The sequence below is a fragment of the Dendroctonus ponderosae genome, unplaced genomic scaffold, assembly GCF_020466585.1.
Source record: "Dendroctonus ponderosae isolate FM_Combo_2020 unplaced genomic scaffold, Dpon_F_20191213v2 Dpon_F_20191213_8, whole genome shotgun sequence".
In the NCBI taxonomy this organism is placed as follows: Eukaryota; Metazoa; Arthropoda; class Insecta; order Coleoptera; family Curculionidae; genus Dendroctonus; species Dendroctonus ponderosae.
In genome coordinates, this window is record NW_026019016.1 from 10,143,504 (window position 1) to 10,160,049 (window position 16,546).

Below are 16,546 nucleotides of genomic sequence, written 5' to 3' on the forward strand. Positions count from 1 at the left end.
CCCCTGAATTTAAAGCTGGATCCGCCCCTGAGATCCATTGGGGTAGTATATTATTAAATAGAAATTTTCTTAGTTATCAGTTGTCCTTCTGGGCTTAATAAGGTATTTTCTTAACTAAATCCATTTATTCGAAACTTTTCATGATAGAAGAAGCTTCAAACTCGATTGAACCGCTTTTTTATATTTTGGTTGTATTCTGCAGACATAATGTTTCTACTTAGTACATAGTTTAGGTTATATTTACTTGCAAATGCAACATTACATATACATATACGTGTTGCTTTAGGCTTAAATCAATAAAGCTAGCATTGAAAGCTAGGCAAATATAGGAAAATTAATTTCCTGATAATATAAGTTCGTCATTACAATCACTTGCAAAAAACTTGTTTTTAATTTTGATTGAAGTTTTCTTCACAAATCTATGAAAAAATGTCTACATTTTAATGCGTAGGTTTTTTCATGAGTTTTATTACAGATCTGGATAACCTGACTTTACATCAGCTTTAATTGCTTACATGAATGTTTGGATTTCATATCACAGCTTGCTTTTAGAAGAAGTTTTTGGTTTTTTTTGGTTTTGGAAAATAATGTTTAGGGTAGAGAAATTCTCATTCTTCACATTGTTACTTAATACGGGGTCCCTTCAAAAGTTTGATATCAAGGAAAGTTGGTCCGATACCTTTTAATGGTTTTACAATTTTTGATAGCTTATGTTTACAAAAATCAAAACCATTTTTGTAGTTGCTTATGAGTATTGCTTTTAGTATTACTAGAGCAAGCATCTGCTCAGGTGGCATCACTATCTCCAACAATTTTCGCATTTTCAGAAGAATCAAATTGGTTGGTATTAATATTTTGCTATCAAGAATTTTACCGAGGAAGGTAAACTTTATGTATATATATTATTGTTATACATATGAAGTTTTCAAGAGACCCATTTAAAAAYTYCMTTTAACGCTGATAGGTTTGGCAAAAAAAATCTTCTTGAATGCATAATTTCCGATGTATTTTTTTCCAAAAAAGTTAGAGGATTGTAATTTTTTAAACAGATATTTTGCGTATGTTTAGGTAAGTTTGACAACAGTTTTTTAAAGTAAAAAAGTTGCTCAAATTCAATTTAGTATTTGTCAACCTGTTTTTTAAACGATGTTTTCATTCTAATCAAAAGAAGATRCCAAGCCAAATGAAATTTGCCAAGTAAAAATGCTTAAAAGTTACTAGGGTAATTTTTGAATTTGACATAGAATGATAATTCTTTAAGAATGCATTAAAATTTATTGCACTTTTCTAACTTAGATAATTATAAAATAGTATATGGAATGAGCAGATACGCTAATAAGTAAACAAGTGTAAGTTCTCCTTATTCTGAGTTTTGCTTAAAAGCACGAAGAAATAATAATGGATTTAATTAGCTACATTACTTCAGACTATCTAGACATTTTATAGATTTGTGCTTTTAAGTTACGAAAGTAACCTAATGTATAAAGAGTACATCGCAAAAAATCATACTAACCACATGTTAAAATTTTAGAAAAAAAGGAGTCCAATAATGATAATTACCAAGCTCTGCACGATTATCTATCACGCGATACATATCAATCTTCGAGTTTAAAAGTTGCGTTTCTATTCAAAGCATTTGATATGCCATTTTCATTACATGTCAGTTATATGCAGAAGTTAACAGTTTTGGTCTGATTGGCAAACCAGCCAAAAACGATGTTTGAATTCAGGCGACAAGATCAGCAAACCCATTTACTTGATCTCCGTATACAGAAAAGGTACCGGCGATATACCTTGGTACCGCAAGTGCCACTAACAATACTGTTTCTGTAAAAGGTAAGGCGGTTCCGTCGCTAATTGCCCCCGTTATCGGACTATTAATTATTCGAACAATTCCATAAATCCAGCCATTCTGCAAGCTCAGTTCGGCTTAATTGACATTTCGGCTTTGTACCGCTTTTATTCAACCGATATTTTAGCGTAATCGTTTCGGTACAAGCCGATTAATTAGTTTTGATTGATTTTATGGGTGTTGTAGATGCTTAAATTGGACCGAACATAATCTTATCAAAACTTAAATCGCTGCTTTTTTGAGGACTGCTTGCGGCCCGAAGCAACGTGAAAACAGAAAGATTCCATTCCAAATTAGGTAGAGTTTACTCAAGATTTTTTACATCCCACTTGTAATACAAAATAAATTAACAATACTTCAGCCTGCATAATTTAAAGCTGGTCGTAAATTTTACCGGACACTTTAAATTTTAACTCTGATGAATGTCTTTTACCTTTTACGACCATTGCTGGTTTGACTGCAAAAATAGTACTTGGGTTCTGAGTTATGTAATATACATATTGGCATTTTGAATAGATGAGAATTTGCAACCGTGTGTTCTAGTTAAACACTGCCGCTTTCATTGAGTAATAAGTCATTTGCAAAGCAAACACATTTAAACTGAATATCGGATAAGCTAACGGCACTAGAGGCGAAAAGTGGAAATAAACTGAACATATTTATGTCAAATCTTGAATGCACATTTAAAAAGCCGAATAGCTTGTTTTATGCTAATATGTTTTTTATTATACGCTTGAGCGCTATGGATTCTGAACAAGTAATCGTACAATTAATGCAAGCATTAAGTTTAAATTTTTTAATAGCTTAAACAACTAGTTCCGAGCCATAAATTAAGAAGAAAATCGGGATATGTACATTAAGTGCCTCAAAATCCGTAGCTTGGCCTGTTCACCTTTCACCAATTAATATATCTATTTTTAACAGAACTAAATTAAATTGAATTATTTGGATTGCAAATTAAAAACTCGCTAACTTTGGAGTTATTATGACGTAAAATAAAGTTGAAAATTATTCAATTTGGAACAAACAAATTAAATTCATTTGTGGTGGAAACCCCTACAAATGGTGACAATTTTTTTGAAATGAAAAAAAAATTTGAACGCGCCCGAAAATTTTTCACATAGTCTGTATCGCAAGTAAAAAATGTATAGTCATATTATTGACGAAGCGAATGTTGTTAAGCGCTTATTGAGAATAATAAGTCAATCTAAAAAATGAACGACTGCAATATACAAATTGAAAACTGAATTCATTTTAAGAGCAAACCTGCGGTGGTCGTTATAGCGAGCGTTTTCATTTCATACGTTTCATCACAATTTACCAATAATTGATTATTACGTATGAAGGGTTTTTCCTCAAAAATTTTGAAGTCTACTTACGTTTACATTCATAGGCGTTTAATATCGAAGCCCTAGCCCATGGAGCGTCGTTGTAAAATGGAAGACATTCTCCACAGTCCGGCCCGGCAGTGTTATGTTCACATCGACAAACCCTGGACCGGTTTCCCGAAGAACTTGTACTGGTAACGCATTCGGAAGCATGTCCATTGCATTTGCATCTAGCTCCCACTGCTAGGTCAGCGATAGCATAAAAGTAAGAACGTAGCACATGCGAATCTCCAAATACTTCATCTCCGAATGTATTGATGCGGTCTAAAGTGATCATTATTTCTGTTGCTGTTACCCATTCCTGAAGCAAGAATCTCGTTATATGTGTCTTACCATGCGGGAGAGAAAGTTAACAAAGAAAAATAATGAGATCGCAGGATTATACAAAGCGCTTAAGGTTTGCTCAGATATGCAGTGTACAAAGTGGATTCATTGTGCTGCCCAAAAATATACAAAATAAAAATTCAATTAAAATAATTATTTGTAGCTGTTATAAAAGCATTTACCCATAAAACATCCAGACTAACTTCCGTCGTTTTAGTGGAGTTTAAGAAATATGGTGTTATTGAATATTGAGATTTTTTCCCGTTTTTTGTATCTTCCGTGTTTATTCTACGGACTTTGAACTGTTTCATGTTCAATAAATACCCACACGGTTTCAACTGTTTTTTTCGACACAATCTAGTATGGATCGTTCCGAGTCCCAAGTATCTTCTTATTTTATTTGGTTTCATCCCTCCTCATCTTCATTGGTGTTCACCATATGGCCAACAGTTTCATTCTATATAGCCAAACATCTTCTAATCCGTCTAAAACAAGGCTGATGGCCTGAGGTCGTGATTTTCTTTGTCGGGAGATTAATGGTGCTGTTGGTATTTTCCAAAACTGCGAGCAATATAAAGACGAAAATCCTAGCTACTAATAGAGAAAGTAATGTGGTCGATTTTCAACGTGAGGCTAAATCATTCATTTTCATCTTGCTTCTATAAGTAACTCGCCACTGAAAGCTTGGAAGATTTTTATCTTTGTCTCTTTTGTACCAGTTTTCTTTTTATTTATCTGGAAAGTCTTCAGCTGTCCGGTTCTATTCTGGTCATACTTTCAAACATTGCAATTTCGTTCCACGGCAATCTCAAAATACGATGAAAAGTGGACATTGGAAAAAGGTTCAATGGACCAGTGGTTGGTCGTTAATGTTTTTCGATGATGGCATATTTCCTGTGGCTGTTTTCAACAATGCTCAATCCGTTTTTTGTCGAAATTAGTGGTCTGATTATTCATTTGCCTGTGGCAATTGAGAGCAGACTTTTCTCGATATACATGGAGTCTGATAAGCACATCATCAAATGGGCACAAAGACATTCTTTGACTCAAATGAAGACCATATGACCTATCTTTGCTTAAGGAAAAATGTCCAGCTCCTTCTAATAATTGCCAAAGTTCTTTAAAAAAATTATAGAAGTAATATCGGGGCAGTGGTCCTATGGATTTTAATGAAACTCGCTGTGAATTGGTTGCTTTGTAAGGCTCATATTTTGATGAATAAGTAAGCGACCGAGTTCATCCGCTTTGGGCGAATGAGTAACTCTTGAGTGGCTTGGTACAAAAATTATCAGAACTTTTTATTTGGTAGCTGGAATCAATTGACTTTTTTTACTCTTTGTTAAATCTTGCAACATTCTTAGCTTTTGCGCAAAAAATGATTTCTGTATCCTTGCTATTTAACAATTTCAGATAGTATGATAACTGCAAACGTCGTAGTAAGCGGTAATGTTCTTTTATAATAAATGAGTTCTCAAGCGTTTTATGTTTTTAACTGACCGACATAGTCAAAGTTTTAGGCCAGGTCGTCTTTTGGGAGCGTTTTGGTCGAATTGCGTTCAGCAAAAATCTCACCAAAAGAAGAATTGAGTTTTTAGCTGCCAACATTTTAGGGCAAAAATGGGCACTTTCCCGATATTGCAAAAACTTACTTTAAGTTTTGTTAATGTAAAAAGTTAATGAATGTTTGAAATTGTAAAAAAAATGGCAAGAGAACAGAAATATTTTTTGATGAAAAACTATCAATGCTACAAGACTTTACAAAGAGGACAAAAATGACAAAATAGGATTAGTGCATCTTCTCAAAATAAAAATCAGTATTCCAGCTACCAAATAAAAAGTTCTGGTAGTTTTTGTGCTACCAGAACTGCTCGCTTGCCCAAACCGGTTGAACTCGGTTGTTTTATCAAAACATGAGTCTTACATAGGAACAAATTCATAGCGAGTTTCATTAAAATCCATCGTACCATTCTCCCGATATTTAAATAAAAACAATTTTTTTGAAGAACTTTGATCATCAATAGCAGAGGAGACAGGCATTTTTCTTAGTAAAAGTTAGATCAGATCGTCTTCTTTTGATCCAAATAATATCGCGGTACCCTTTTGATCACGTGCTTACGGGGCACCCTGTACATATGTAGAAATGGATTTTACAGCAAAGCAATTGAGAGCCTTATTATCACATACATTAATTATTCTACTACTTAAAGCTTTTTGAAGCAAAGTTCCTATTTCGAAATTGGGCCAAATACAACGCTTTTTCTTGATTGTTTTCTTTGTAACTGATTTTTGAATAAGCGATTTCTCATTTGTGCTATGAAAGGATTTGAAGCGTTTATCAAATTATCCCAAATTTGCCCTTGAAACGCAAGCTTTTGTAGCCTTTGATTAACACTTTGTCTAGAAAATTGTGTCAAAAGCAGCGCAGCGCGAGAAATTATTTGGTAGGATACATTTTTGAAAACGCATGCTTTATTTTGGACTTTGCGATTCGTTTTCAAATAAACAATTTTGTGATTTTGGCCCATTTGGGATTGCTCTAACTTTCATTTCTTCTTCAAAGTTGGAGAAAAATTATCGATTCACCATTGTCATGAAGCAGAAAATGAATTGGATTATAGTTACTCTGTAAGTCGCAAGTTACAAGCAAAACAAAGATGCTCATATCTCATATGCGGTGACCGATCCCACAAATGTTTCTTATAATTTATCGATAAATTGTATGCACATGGGCACACATTTTTTTTACATGATTTGTTAATAAATTTTCATGTTCTACATTGAGCAAAAATTAAACTTAAACTTGCTTCGAAGCATTAATTTAATGTAATTATTATGTAATACAAGTACCTGCGACGGTACTATCAAAAAGTACCTGCAAATCTGGGCTGGTATCGAAATAGTAAGCCGAAGGTCGTCCTTCTAAAGTACCAAATGCTACGTTTCCACCACGTAGCGGTGAAATGTCAGAGTACTCGGAGGTACACAATGCTCGCGTTTCTTCTCCTCTTTTGGCATGAGTGGAATCTGGTAGTCCGTAGGTGTCTCTGCAGGTGGCACTGCAAGGTAAAGCAATTAGACCATAGCATATTGGAAAATCTTCACATTCTCTGTTTTACTTGAAGTTACGATATTATCGTTTTCCATAAAATTGTCTCTTATCTCTAACAGCAGAAAAGCGACATGAAAAACATCGTATATACAAGGTGTCCCGTAAGCTCATGATCAAAAGGGTACTGCGATATTCTTTGGGCGAAAAGAAGACGATCTGATCTAACTTTTATTAACAAAAAATGTCTGGCTCCTCTGCAACTGATGGTCAAAGTTCTTAAAAAAAATTACCTTTCTCGAAATATCGGCAGAATGGTACGATGTATTTTAGTGAAACTCGCTGTGAATTTGTTCTTATGTAAGACTCATATTTTGATGAAACAAGCGAGTTCAGCCGTTTTGGACAAGTGGTGAATTCTTGAGTGTCGTACTACCAGAACTTTTTAGTTGGAGGATAAAATCAACTCATTTTTTTTACGTTGATGCACTAATCTTTTGTTCACAATTTTGAGCTCTTTGTAACATCTTTTAGCATTCATAGTTTTTGCTTAAAAAATATGTCTGTTTTCTAGCCAGTTAGCTTTCACGCAAATTGTCTTCGCAGAACCCTAATACTTTGACCATGTCGGTCACATCTTCATTAGAAAAGGTCATTCAAAACGAATTTGTGAGATTGTTTGACAATTATTTTATGCCTCGTATCACGATATTTGCAGTTAATGTCTAACATTGTTAAGTGGCAAGGAAACAGAAATATTTTTTTCCGCAAAAACTATGAATGCTACAAGATTTTACAAAGAGCACAAAATTGTGAATAAATGGTTAGTGCATCAATAAAAAAAAATGAGTTGATTTCATCCGCCAACTAAAAAGTTCTGGTAGTACGACACTCAAGAATTCACCACTTGTCCAAAACGGCTGAAATCTATTGTTTCATCAAAATATGAGTGTTACATAAGAACAAATTCACAGCGAGTTTCACTAAAATACATCGTACCATTCTCCCGATATTTAAAAAAAGACCAATTTTTTGATGAACTTTGACCATCAATTGCAGAGGAGCCAGACATTTTTTGTTGATAAAAGTTATGTCAGATCGGCTTCTCTTGGTCCAAAGAATATATCAGTACCCTTTTGATCATGAGCTTACGGGACACTCTGTAGATGACTTTGTTAAAAAATTGAACAATAATTTCTTAACTTGTAAAATGCTTCGATTTCCAGCAATTTTGCGCGGTTCTTCTTAAGCATTCCTGAATTAACACATAAAAGTTCACCGTAGTATGCTTGGTATGCAACGAAATATTTTTGTCATTTAAACTCACAGTGCGATTCAGATGAAGTTGAGTATTATGTAAAGAAAGATTGGAAACTTACTGGACTTACCTGTAATACTGATATGGTATCCAATCTCCTCCTTCATCGGTCTTTTTTGATAGATAAAAACTCTCAGGTCTAGGAGAATTGAACCATAATCTCACATAAGTTATATCAAATGCTTTACCTAAAATACGAAGAAAGTATGTGATATTTATTTAAGTGGAATGTTTTGTTGTAACTTGTGCTTAACGATTCTGGAATATAACACTTTTTTGCAAACGTGCGAAATATGCGTATTTACTATGAGATACAACCTATATATTTTTGTATTTTAATTATTAAATGATATAAGTGATAAAATACGTATACACAAATCTGGAGCCCATTTAAGTTTAATAAAATTATTATTTCTGTTTGTAAACACGTTTAGTGTTTAGTTCAAAGTGGCATTTTTCTAATTTGTATTTCGAAGTGATTTCAGCTTTTCCTGCAAAATGATTTACAGTCAAAATAAGTTTCATACATTTCTATAGAATTTATTTGCTAAGACTATTAAACCTCGAAAATTGCTTAACACTTACTTTCTAAATGCTTTCCGCCTAAATTCCTTTAGAAGTTTTCAGTTTGTTTTACAGCTATCATTAGAGTTTTGAAAATTTTTGTCAAATCAACTGTACTGCGCTTAATTGAACTAGACATTGATCGATTATTACTTAATAGCTCGTTTTTTTACTGAACAGCCAGCATTAATGCAATTATCCTATCAAAGCAATCCCATGTCGATTCAGCGTTTTTTTTTCTTTCATTGGTCTTAATCTTTAGAACAATGGTCTCTAAACAATTCCACTTAATTTTTGCAAATGAATCGACAGGAAGCATAAATCCGAGTCATTTAATCTGATTTGGCAGACGAACGTGGGTGACTTTGGACCCCAACACTGCTCTACGATTTCCGATAAATGTTGATTTGTTTCCTCGAGAGACGAGCTTAGATAACGAGTTAAAGATAATATTTGATTGTCTGCCCTAGGCTTAAATATCTGTTGAGCTAGAGATAACGAACGAACACGAAGGCACACTGTTGCTTTGCCAATATCTAATTATGCATATTCTAAAAACTACTAAGCTGTTTAGTATCAGTTCCATTACTTCACCTTAATTTCTACTCTAAAATACATTTAATATTATACTGGACGGTAGAACGTCGAGCTTTCCTAAAGAAAGAAAATGCGAAATGACAGTTTTCATTTCCTTTAAAAGGAAGCCGTAGAAAGACCGAGCCATATTAGTACCGTGGCCGTAAAAGAAGGATAAAAAAGTTGAAATGAAGAGGGTATTGTGTGGTTTATATGGGTGTATGAATAAAGGATTGAAGCTTGTGTGTGTTTTATAGCGTTCTCACGAGTGTACCCATTTGTACATATAAATAAAGGCTTAACAGTATGCTCCAGTTGATTCGAATCTTCCTTCTTGAATATTTTGCCTGTGTCTTTTTTTGACTTGTAACTAAACTTTTGTACGAACATTTAAACATAATTTCGCTACATTCCACCATTACGATCACTTAATTCGGCTCTGGGCTGTCTCAACCTGACCTGTTTTTACAAATTTATTTAAAATCCCCATCGAGATAATTTGTCGGTTTTTTGCTCGCCAGGATTTCATCTCGAGACACGCGACGAATTCAGCAGGCCATTGAGGTTTTGTTTTATTTTTGCGGTTTTATGTTTGCCGCATTTTCGGACTCGAGCAACAACTTTTAATCAAGACTTTAATCTTGAACGCAAAAATGTACAAGAAAGAGCCCATAAGAACGGCTGTAGAGATATTTTATCATGATGTTAGCATATAGGAGCAAATGGGGGTATTTTGTTAAATTGCTTACCAAACTTCAAAGTTAGATTAACTTGGTTCGGCCACTGAATCCCTTCAAGCATGGTTTCAGATTGCCACCAGGTCAGGTTGTCCAAGTTGTGAATATCAGTGAGGTAAATAGCATTGTGATCTCCAGGATTGCATAGTGCACATGATTTTCGTGCTCCAGATACTCCTGTTTGGAAGCAGTATTCTTGAGTATCCATTTCACCACATGTATTCGTTGCCTCTACCAGAAGGTTAAAAGCCGCATTTTCGAATTCGGGAATACATCTCTGCAAACATGGAGTTTTTAGATATTTTTCATTTCTCTTTGAAAATTATGCTGTTCTCAAACTCGTTACCAAGTTTGGGCCAAATTGTAATAAAGGGCAACTTTTATTATGAAGATCTAAATATTCGTAATCTTACGAATCTATTGAGAATTTATCTGAAAGGCATACAGCATGTCAAACACTATTAGAATATCATATAATTACAAATATGCAATTTATTTGTGGATCTAATAGGTAATAATGCAATCCATAAAATTGACCGCAAAGTAGGAGAATCCAATTTTCAACGCTAAAAGGCCTAAACTATCTCCGTTATATATACTATATTAAGTAGGAAATCATTAATAAGAAAATATTCAGATTATCAGCGTCTTTAATGTATTCCAAAACCAGATTGAAAATTACTTAGAGGGAATTTTCTGATTTTAAAATTCACAACACGCCAATGAATGATATATCAAAAAGGCATTATTAATTAAAGGAAACCACGTAGTTCGAAGTCTGGGTAATAAACTGGCCGTTCAACATTCCCTCGAGCGCGCCATGCGGTCTCCTTTTGCAAAATTGCGCCGCAATACCATCCGTCGAAATATCGAAATGATTAAGATGGAATGCAAATGGAAAAGGAAGTGAAAAACAAGAATAATGATGAAAGAAAAAACAGAGCACGAAAAACATTAATGATTATATCATCAGTGAGGGAGATGTACTAAATGGATTGTTTTGTGGAACAATATTTGTCTTTTAGACAGATCAGAAGATGTTTTTATTTGGTGTAAATGTATTACGCAATTAGGCAAAGATAATACTACACGAAGCGGTGTATTTGCTTTAAAAACATTCTTGACACTTGATTTAATGGATTAATGTGAACTTCCAGATCCAAGATCTTCTAAGAATATATTTGTTTTTAACGACAATCGAATTAAATGTTCATTTGTGTACTCGGGAGTATACGTTTTGATCGTACTATAAAAATATGATTCTAAGTGCAAGAATGTCCAAAAACTAAGAAAAAATACTGCGAAACACTTACAGGCAGAATATCTGACAACGTCAGGACAATAAATCAAATTAAAGATACTGTGGGTGTGTGAAAGACTTCTGCATTTTTGTACTGGCCATTACTTGAAATGTCAAACATTTCATTGTGTAGGAGAGTCGACAAGCTTTCACGTAAAGTTCTTTACGGCAAAGCAAATATTGACGATTTCCTTAGTGATTGTACAGGATAAATAATGGAAATGATGCACGCATAGTTTAGACACGTTTATGTATATTCTTAATACAATACTTCTATTTTTTAATCGTGAAATTAACCGAACACATTTATTTCTTTTTCATTATGCTGTTATTGAAGTAAACTATACGTTTTCTTAAGAGGTAAACTTTAAGGTTGTCAAACTAATACTTAAATAATATTTATATAATTAACTGAGAGTTTGAGGATAATAATTGGGATATTTTTTGTTTGCTGCAATACATAATTCGGAGACTGTTTCGAGAAAAAGGAAAACACCAGCTTAAATATTTCCAAATGCAGCCATTATCATGAATATCTCATCAATTACCATAGTAGAAATAGAGAACAGTTAGTTCAATGTGGACTTCTAAATCACGACGTGCATGAAAGTACTTCGGAAATCAACAAACACGAGCAATTTAAATGATATATACGAGAATGCGTTTAATAGTTCAGCAACCAGTACATTATTGGGAAAATTGGAATAACTGTATAATGAGGAATTTTATATAGAAAGTAGAATTTAAACCAATCGTATTTTGGAATTTATCGTTAATTTTCGAGACATTGGGGTTCTAAGTTGATCGGTTAATTAGTTGAATCGAAGAAGAAGAAATATATGTATTAACGTCAATGGCCATATAATGCACAAGTATTTATTTTTATTTTTACGCAAAAATCCTAAGTCAAGAACGATCATTCATACTTTTGAAATCTGAAGAATATTTAAAAATGTTGCCATTCGAAAAGTTTTGAGGCTCTAAAGTCAAATAATAACAATTAATCAAGGTTTTTTCGCGACCATTCGCTAAAATTGAAAACTTTTTCCCAATGAAACAAAGCACTGAAAACACAAACGATACACACGCGGCTTTAGGAAACGATAACGAATTTTAAACAATTAGTTTACATGACTGGTTCGCATCCTTTGTGTTTAAAAGTTTTAAAATATTATTTTATTCTTTTTCACATTTGCATTTAATGTTAATTGATTACATTTAAGCGCTTTACTTTGTAACTTGATTATTAAGTTATAAAATAATTAATACTTCGGAAACCAGTGTGATTATATTTTTTGAAAAGTTGCAGACATTTCAGTCAGTAAGTCATTCAAAAAAAGGCTTAAAAAATCTCATGCAGCCAATTAAACTCAAGCACATATAAATTCAATCACTCAATTTAAGCTGAGAACTGAAGGTCTCTTATCATTTAAAACATATTTTCTTTTTTAATTTTCCCACTTTGTCCTATAACATTCCTTGACCTCAACTTTTCATGTTTGTTCAGTTTTTGTATTGATTTGGTTTTGATTGTCTTATACTGTTTTTGACTGTTTTTGTCTTACATTTTATAGCTCTCAACAAGAAAAATATGTTTTGAAAAGCTTGATAATTGATTGATATTTAATTTTATAATTTACATTAGAAGGGCGGCTTTTTAACACTATAGCCACAATTAGCACATATTATTGTCAGTTAATACTATATTAATTCCAAGTTCCTAAATAATTTATTTATGGTACGAAATTTGTAACGATATATGTCATAGACAGAAATTATGTTTTGTATTGAATAGGTATAACATAATTCTATTTATTCAATAATTTTAAGAATTTCTGCCCTTTTATTACTTTTAGCGGAAATAACCATTTACTTACGTTTAAACATTAAGGAAGGTCGTTATTACTAAGATAATTGATTTGGAAAATATCTAACGAGTCGTGGAGTAAAGTAATTTCAATTTCCGGTTTTGTATGACTTACCTGAGGCAGGTTAAAAGCGTCATAGCATCGACTTAGTTCTTTTATCCCCACAACTGGAGTTTGCTCCAACTCGATTTGAGCTTCGGAAACGGTACAAAGTATCAAGATTATCGTCCATAAAGGCTTTCGGAATGTCACGTACATTTCACTTGTTGGTTGAAACACTTTAATTGATAATGTCATACGAGTTCACCTAGTTCAGCTATTTCGATGATTCGTTTGTGTATAGTAAATTATTGTCAGCAGAAATTTTGCATTTTGCACGTTGCTTAATAGGAAATTGTTGACAAAACTGGGAGTTTTAGTAAAAATCGACAATGTTGTTTTGTAATTATTTGAATTCAAATAATATGAATTGCAGAAAAGCTTACTCAGTTTATGTCAATACCCAATAGAAGATTAATATAACTTTTCTTTCATCGGTCGTTAATTCTAAGCAACTTTAGGTATATAAAATAGATATAAAATATATGGTTTTCCAAATAATATGAACACTTTTAATATATGGATGTTTTCCTGGAAGCAACTGACTAAATAGGACTGAATTGTTGCTAATATTTGTCTGTAAATATAAAGCTTTAAGTTCTTTTGTATACCAGTTTAATTTTAAGCATTAGTCTTATATATTTGCTTATGCATGTTTCTTTAATGTGCATAGAAGCTTTCAGGAACATAAAAGTTAAACTCTGGGAATGCAGCATTAAGTACGAATCATCTCTATCTAATTAAAATAATTGATGACTAGTTAAATAAAACTAATCCGAGTCATAAATGTGCTTTTATAGTGCACTAAACTGCATTGGAAATCTGATAGAGCGACCTAAATCCATTGAGCTTCAGTTTCATTTTAGGGAAACATTGTTTTAAAAATACAAAGTTTTTGCTGGCAGAAATTGTACAATACAAAACAAAGCTAAATGCAACTGTTCTTAGTGGCGCGCAATGTTTTCAATGTTTTGAAATATCCTATTGCAGTAGAAATATTAGAACTCTGAAAATATATGTACCTACACTCCGAAAATTTCTAATTATAAATATAATGCACGATGCACGATATATTTGTATGTTTAGTTCTTTCGTTTCTACAGATTTTAAAAACCACAATTAAAGTAAAGTACCAGTTAAAAGATTAAAAGTACCAGTTAGCAAGGAATACAAACCACGACAAATATTATTTACTTTTGTAAATTGGTATTTAGCTTTGCCGGATTTTGTCTCACTTAAAAAATCACTGGATCACACAACTGTTAGCGATGAATGAAATTTTCTACCGCAAAACGGACATCGTCGGTATCGCACTGCATTTTGGCACTGATCTAAAGTTAGTTAACCTTTGGGGTACTATTTTTGACTTAACTCATTGAAAAGACAAAAAGTGTTTTGAGCGCGTCGTTTTTACTAACCCGGCTCGAATGGCGCGTCAGTCTCAAGACCAAGTAAAAAGTATACGAAGAATCGGCGGTTTGTCGATCAGATGGGTACAGCGTGTGAGATCCAGATGCGATGCAGGCGAGAATGAACACTAGAGTGGTACTTTGAGACTTTTTGGTTCTTTCTGCGAGTACTACGGGGGTACCATTCAGTGGCGTAACGCGATTCACCTTCTGATAACTCGAAGAATGACCACTTAACGACAGACTATTTAGTCACAGAAGCTTAGTTTGCGATAGAACGATTGCCATAAAATGTGGTCAGAATTACCTGAGAACAGAATTGTTGACCTGTTTGCTTTCTTTATGAATTGAGTAGTTTTCAATTACCAAAAACTATTCGAACCTGCATCGTTTAAAAATATAATAAAATACTTGTAATGTTAAGTCGGCTGAAATTCTAGAGCAAGAGGGCTATTCTTGAAATGTAGAGTACTTGCTGTGGTTGCAATTATCACAATATTAATATAAGTAGTTCGTAATGAGAAAGTAAAGTAAAGTTTTACTGTTAATGGACCTGATATTTGGTCAACAGCTCCTATCGTTTTAAATTATTTTTAAAAGAGTTTAGGTTTCTATTAGATAATCACCACATAATTTTCCCTGTCATAATTAGGATTAAATTTAATTATTTAGTCGATGGTTCCACCACTGAAACCGATTGAAAAATCTTCAACATGTGGTTTGGAACTATCCGAAAGACAGAGGCCACCGATCATTTAATTAGTGAGAATCCCTGGGGCTCGTAATATGCTAAGAAGTTGAAAGTCATTAAACAATGCGATTAGGCATGCATTCTTTGTGAATAACATCGAAAAATTGGTCAAGAACAGGACTAGGAATTTTCGGTTTACGGGACTCACAAGGTGGTAATATTTCAAAATGAAAAATGGCTTAAGAATTTTTTTACGAGAAGAGGAAATTTGAGATAACTTCTTTGTAAATCGGTTAAAATTAGAAATGCAAGAAATTTAGTGATGATTTATTTCTACAACTGCAGTCGCTGTTGCAAATGGATACCTATGGTAAAAGTACATACAATAAAATTTGCTAATCGGATTGATATTTCATAAATTAGGTAAATTATGCCTGTTTGACTATAAACTAATCTGAAATAACTTCTTAGTAAAATGCAACCTGTGAAATCGAACGACATTGTTCAGAGTTATTTTTTAGACTTTTTAGGTAATTTGCTCTGATGGATGTTATAATTTGGTTCTCGAAAGTGTTCCTCGTGATTTTTAAACAGATGCACCTCTAGTGCGAAAAAAGTACCCATAAGTAGTAACTAGTGCCGCAAATGAACAAGATAACAAGCCTTATGAAAAAATTACCGAGCAAGTGTTGCGTTTGAGTTTCACAGGCCCAAAGGAAACTCTATAGCCTCATCTCGTTACGCCACTGTAGGTCAATAATTTATTTGATCTAAGAAATCAGGCAGCAAGGGATTATAGACGTCGAATGTGCTGAATATTTAAATTATTAGTTTTCAAATTCCATTAAGTGCCAAGCAACTCTTGCGAATTTGGTATAGAACGAGAAGCTTATTTCAGTGGCATTGTTGTCCTTCACTTTTCTTGCTCAATTTTAATATGTACACGTTTGACACGATTTTTTCAGTAAATTCGGGTAGAGTGGATATTTTTTTTACAGTCGTCTTTTTTTATTTCTTTCCTTGATATGAGTTGGAAAATGTATGGCTCTGTTCGCAGAACATTCGGGTAATAATTAATGATTCATTCAATCCCAATTGACAAAGCTCATCATACGATAATTTTAATTATCACTACTTTATAATTCGCTTTAGAACCTCATAACTTTTATAGAACTAATCTTCATTAGCGCAACACCAAGATTTGAATCAAGCCGTCTATTCATTTTAAATTAATTTTTAATCTATGAAAAGTACTAATTTTATATTAGTCGACTGTTAAATATGCTACATATAATAAGGTTCATTGACTCAAATTATCACTCAATTTTGATAATTCGGAATTCAGTCTGAAGGTCTGATTGTGGAAGGTCAATG

General features: G+C 33.2%; 1 protein-coding gene across 7 annotated transcripts in view; it reads right to left on the reverse strand.

Annotated features, from left to right (window-relative positions):
* The window catches only part of LOC109546383 (laminin subunit gamma-1), a 32,260-nt gene extending 17,640 nt beyond the window's left edge, over positions 1-14,620 (reverse strand). Inside the window, exons 1-6 of one of the 7 annotated variants that reach the window (XM_048669401.1) lie at positions 14,308-14,620; positions 13,088-13,289; positions 9,818-10,082; positions 7,999-8,116; positions 6,437-6,620; positions 3,232-3,541 (exon numbers count right to left, since the gene is read on the reverse strand). In XM_048669401.1, coding sequence (XP_048525358.1) covers positions 3,232-3,541; positions 6,437-6,620; positions 7,999-8,116; positions 9,818-10,082; positions 13,088-13,270 — 1,060 coding nt within the window. In that variant the 5' untranslated portion in view covers positions 13,271-13,289; positions 14,308-14,620. Of the gene's footprint in view, positions 1-3,231; positions 3,542-6,436; positions 6,621-7,998; positions 8,117-9,817; positions 10,083-13,087; positions 13,380-14,247 lie in introns of all 7 variants that reach the window. The other 6 variants (XM_048669400.1, XM_048669397.1, XM_048669398.1 and 3 more) reach the window with 6 other exon arrangements.
* Between the last annotated feature and the right edge of the window lie 1,926 nt (positions 14,621-16,546).